At 46.6% G+C, this 1,915-nt stretch overlaps 1 protein-coding gene across 1 annotated transcript; it reads right to left on the reverse strand.

Annotated features, from left to right (window-relative positions):
* Positions 1-502: 502 nt before the first annotated feature.
* On the reverse strand, positions 503-1,915 carry LOC141659920 (uncharacterized). The gene is made up of 2 exons (XM_074466857.1): positions 1,292-1,915; positions 503-1,138 (listed from the first exon to the last, which is right to left on the reverse strand). The coding sequence occupies exons 1-2, from the start codon at positions 1,913-1,915 to the stop codon at positions 503-505; spliced, it is 1,260 nt and encodes a 419-aa protein (XP_074322958.1).

Raw genomic sequence — 1,915 nt, forward strand, 5'->3', positions numbered from 1 at the left:
AGAAGGCACCCCCTGTATCACAAGGGCATCAACTTCCTTTAAACTTTCAGAAGATAAGGGTGCGCCCACATGGAGAGGGGAATCTACCTTATGCCCATCCTGCCCAAGACTTTGCAAGACATCAAATCTTCCTTCGAGCCGTTCCCCATTGAAATCTGCTTGAACTATGGCATTTGGGGGTTCCTCTTCTTCCAACATTTTAACTCTGATTGTGTCTTCTAAAAACAACATTATTGGGGTAGCTTAGAGGGGTTCTCGTCTTCTTGCTCGACATAGTAATGGACTCGGATTTCCTCGATCAGCTGTTCGATGCTCCTTTCTCGATCATCATCATCTGACGCATCTTCGTTGTGGGAGTCCTTCCTAAAACCCCTCATAGCTTGCCTGTAGCATTCCCGAGAGTCATACTGAGAGCCTTTTATACTTCCCACACCATTTGGGGTTGGAAACTTGATGGTAAGGTGGTGGATCGAATTAATGACCCTCATCTCCCGAAAAAAGGTCACCCCAACAGCACATTGTGGGATGACTCTTGATTTAGAACCTTAAACTCGAGCATCTTTGTTACGGACAACGGACTTTTCCCCAAGGTACATGGCAACCGAATTGATCCAATAACTCTAACTCCCGCGCCAGAGAAACCATAGACCCACGAATCTTCCCCCGACATATCCCGATCAGGTAGCCCCATCTTTTTAAAGGTGTTGTAGTACAGGATGTTTGCCAAGCTTCCATTGTCTACGAAGGCCCTATGGATATTTTTGGTCCCGATCTGGATGGAAATGACCAGTGCGTCATTGTGGGGGTGATGTACCCACCGGGAATCTGCTTCTCTGAAGGTGATATCCATGGATTCGCCCTTAAACACTTTGGGTGGTCGAGTCTCCACCCTATGAATGTCTGTGAGAGGTCTGAACCGGGCTTCCCTAGCATATCTTGTCAAGGCTCTGTTGTTACATTCCATCACGGGATCTCCCCCGTAGATTGTTCGGATGCTGCCGTCCTTGACGAATTTATTTTCTTCCAGAGTTTCATTGTTTGACCCCCGTGGGGCTCGCCCTCCTTCTTCATTTACTTTGTCAGTGCTATCCTTGTGCCTCCTTACTTTCTTAACCACCCATTCGCCAAGGTCTCCTTCCTTGATAAGCACTTCGATCTCATCTTTTAGTTGTTGACATTCATGTGTGTTATGTCCGGACGATTCGTGATATTCGTAATACTTTTTCTTGTCTTTACTTTGCTAGGATGATAGAGCCTCATGTTTTCTGAACATCCCCCTATTCTTGTTCACCTCAAAGATATGCTCAATAGATGTGGCCAAAGGTGTATACCTGCTTGTTCCGTAGTCATAGCTTAAGGGAGGGCTCCATTCCCTCCTTGTGATCGTGGCATTCACCCGGTTTGGGCTTCGACTACTCCTTCTATACCTTGGGCTTGGAGATCTGTCTTTCTTCCTTGCTTTGTTTCTCTGACTTGCTTGTGTTGTCGGTTGTACCTCTGCCAGAGACTGCTCTATGGCTTTAAACGATTCGGCCAAGGCAAAGACATCTGCCAGAGTGGCTGGATCTTTTCCCTGTAAGAGCTTCCAGAAATCTGAACCAACCCTTAGCCCTGCTATCAAAAAACTTTTCAAGGCTTCGTCTGAAGCCCCTCTTACGCTGGTAGATTCAGCATTGAACCTTTTAAAGTACGACGTCAAGCTTTCATTCTCCCTTTGCCTGACATTGGCAAGAGTTATAACGGATGGAGCATACCTCACGGCAGCTTGGAACTTGGTCAAGAACAGAGTTTTCATTTGGTCCCAGGAAGTGATTACTCCCAGCCCAAGCTTTTGAAACCATTGTTGGGCGCTTTCTCTAAAAGTCGCCGCCAAGAGCCAATATCGAGCCAAGTCAGGGACTTGATATATGTCCAT

This window comes from Apium graveolens, chromosome 5 (assembly GCF_009905375.1).
Source record: "Apium graveolens cultivar Ventura chromosome 5, ASM990537v1, whole genome shotgun sequence".
NCBI classification, from domain to species: Eukaryota; Viridiplantae; Streptophyta; class Magnoliopsida; order Apiales; family Apiaceae; genus Apium; species Apium graveolens.

Excerpts from the sequence above, each read along its gene's own strand:
- LOC141659920 (XM_074466857.1), bottom strand. The coding sequence starts at position 1,915 with ATGGACATATATCAAGTCCCTGACTTGGCTCGATATTGGCTCTTGGCG. Across the intron at positions 1,139-1,291 it reads CTATTGAGCATATCTTTGAG|GAAGGAGACCTTGGCGAATG; the intron begins GTGAACAAGAAT and ends GTGCTTATCAAG.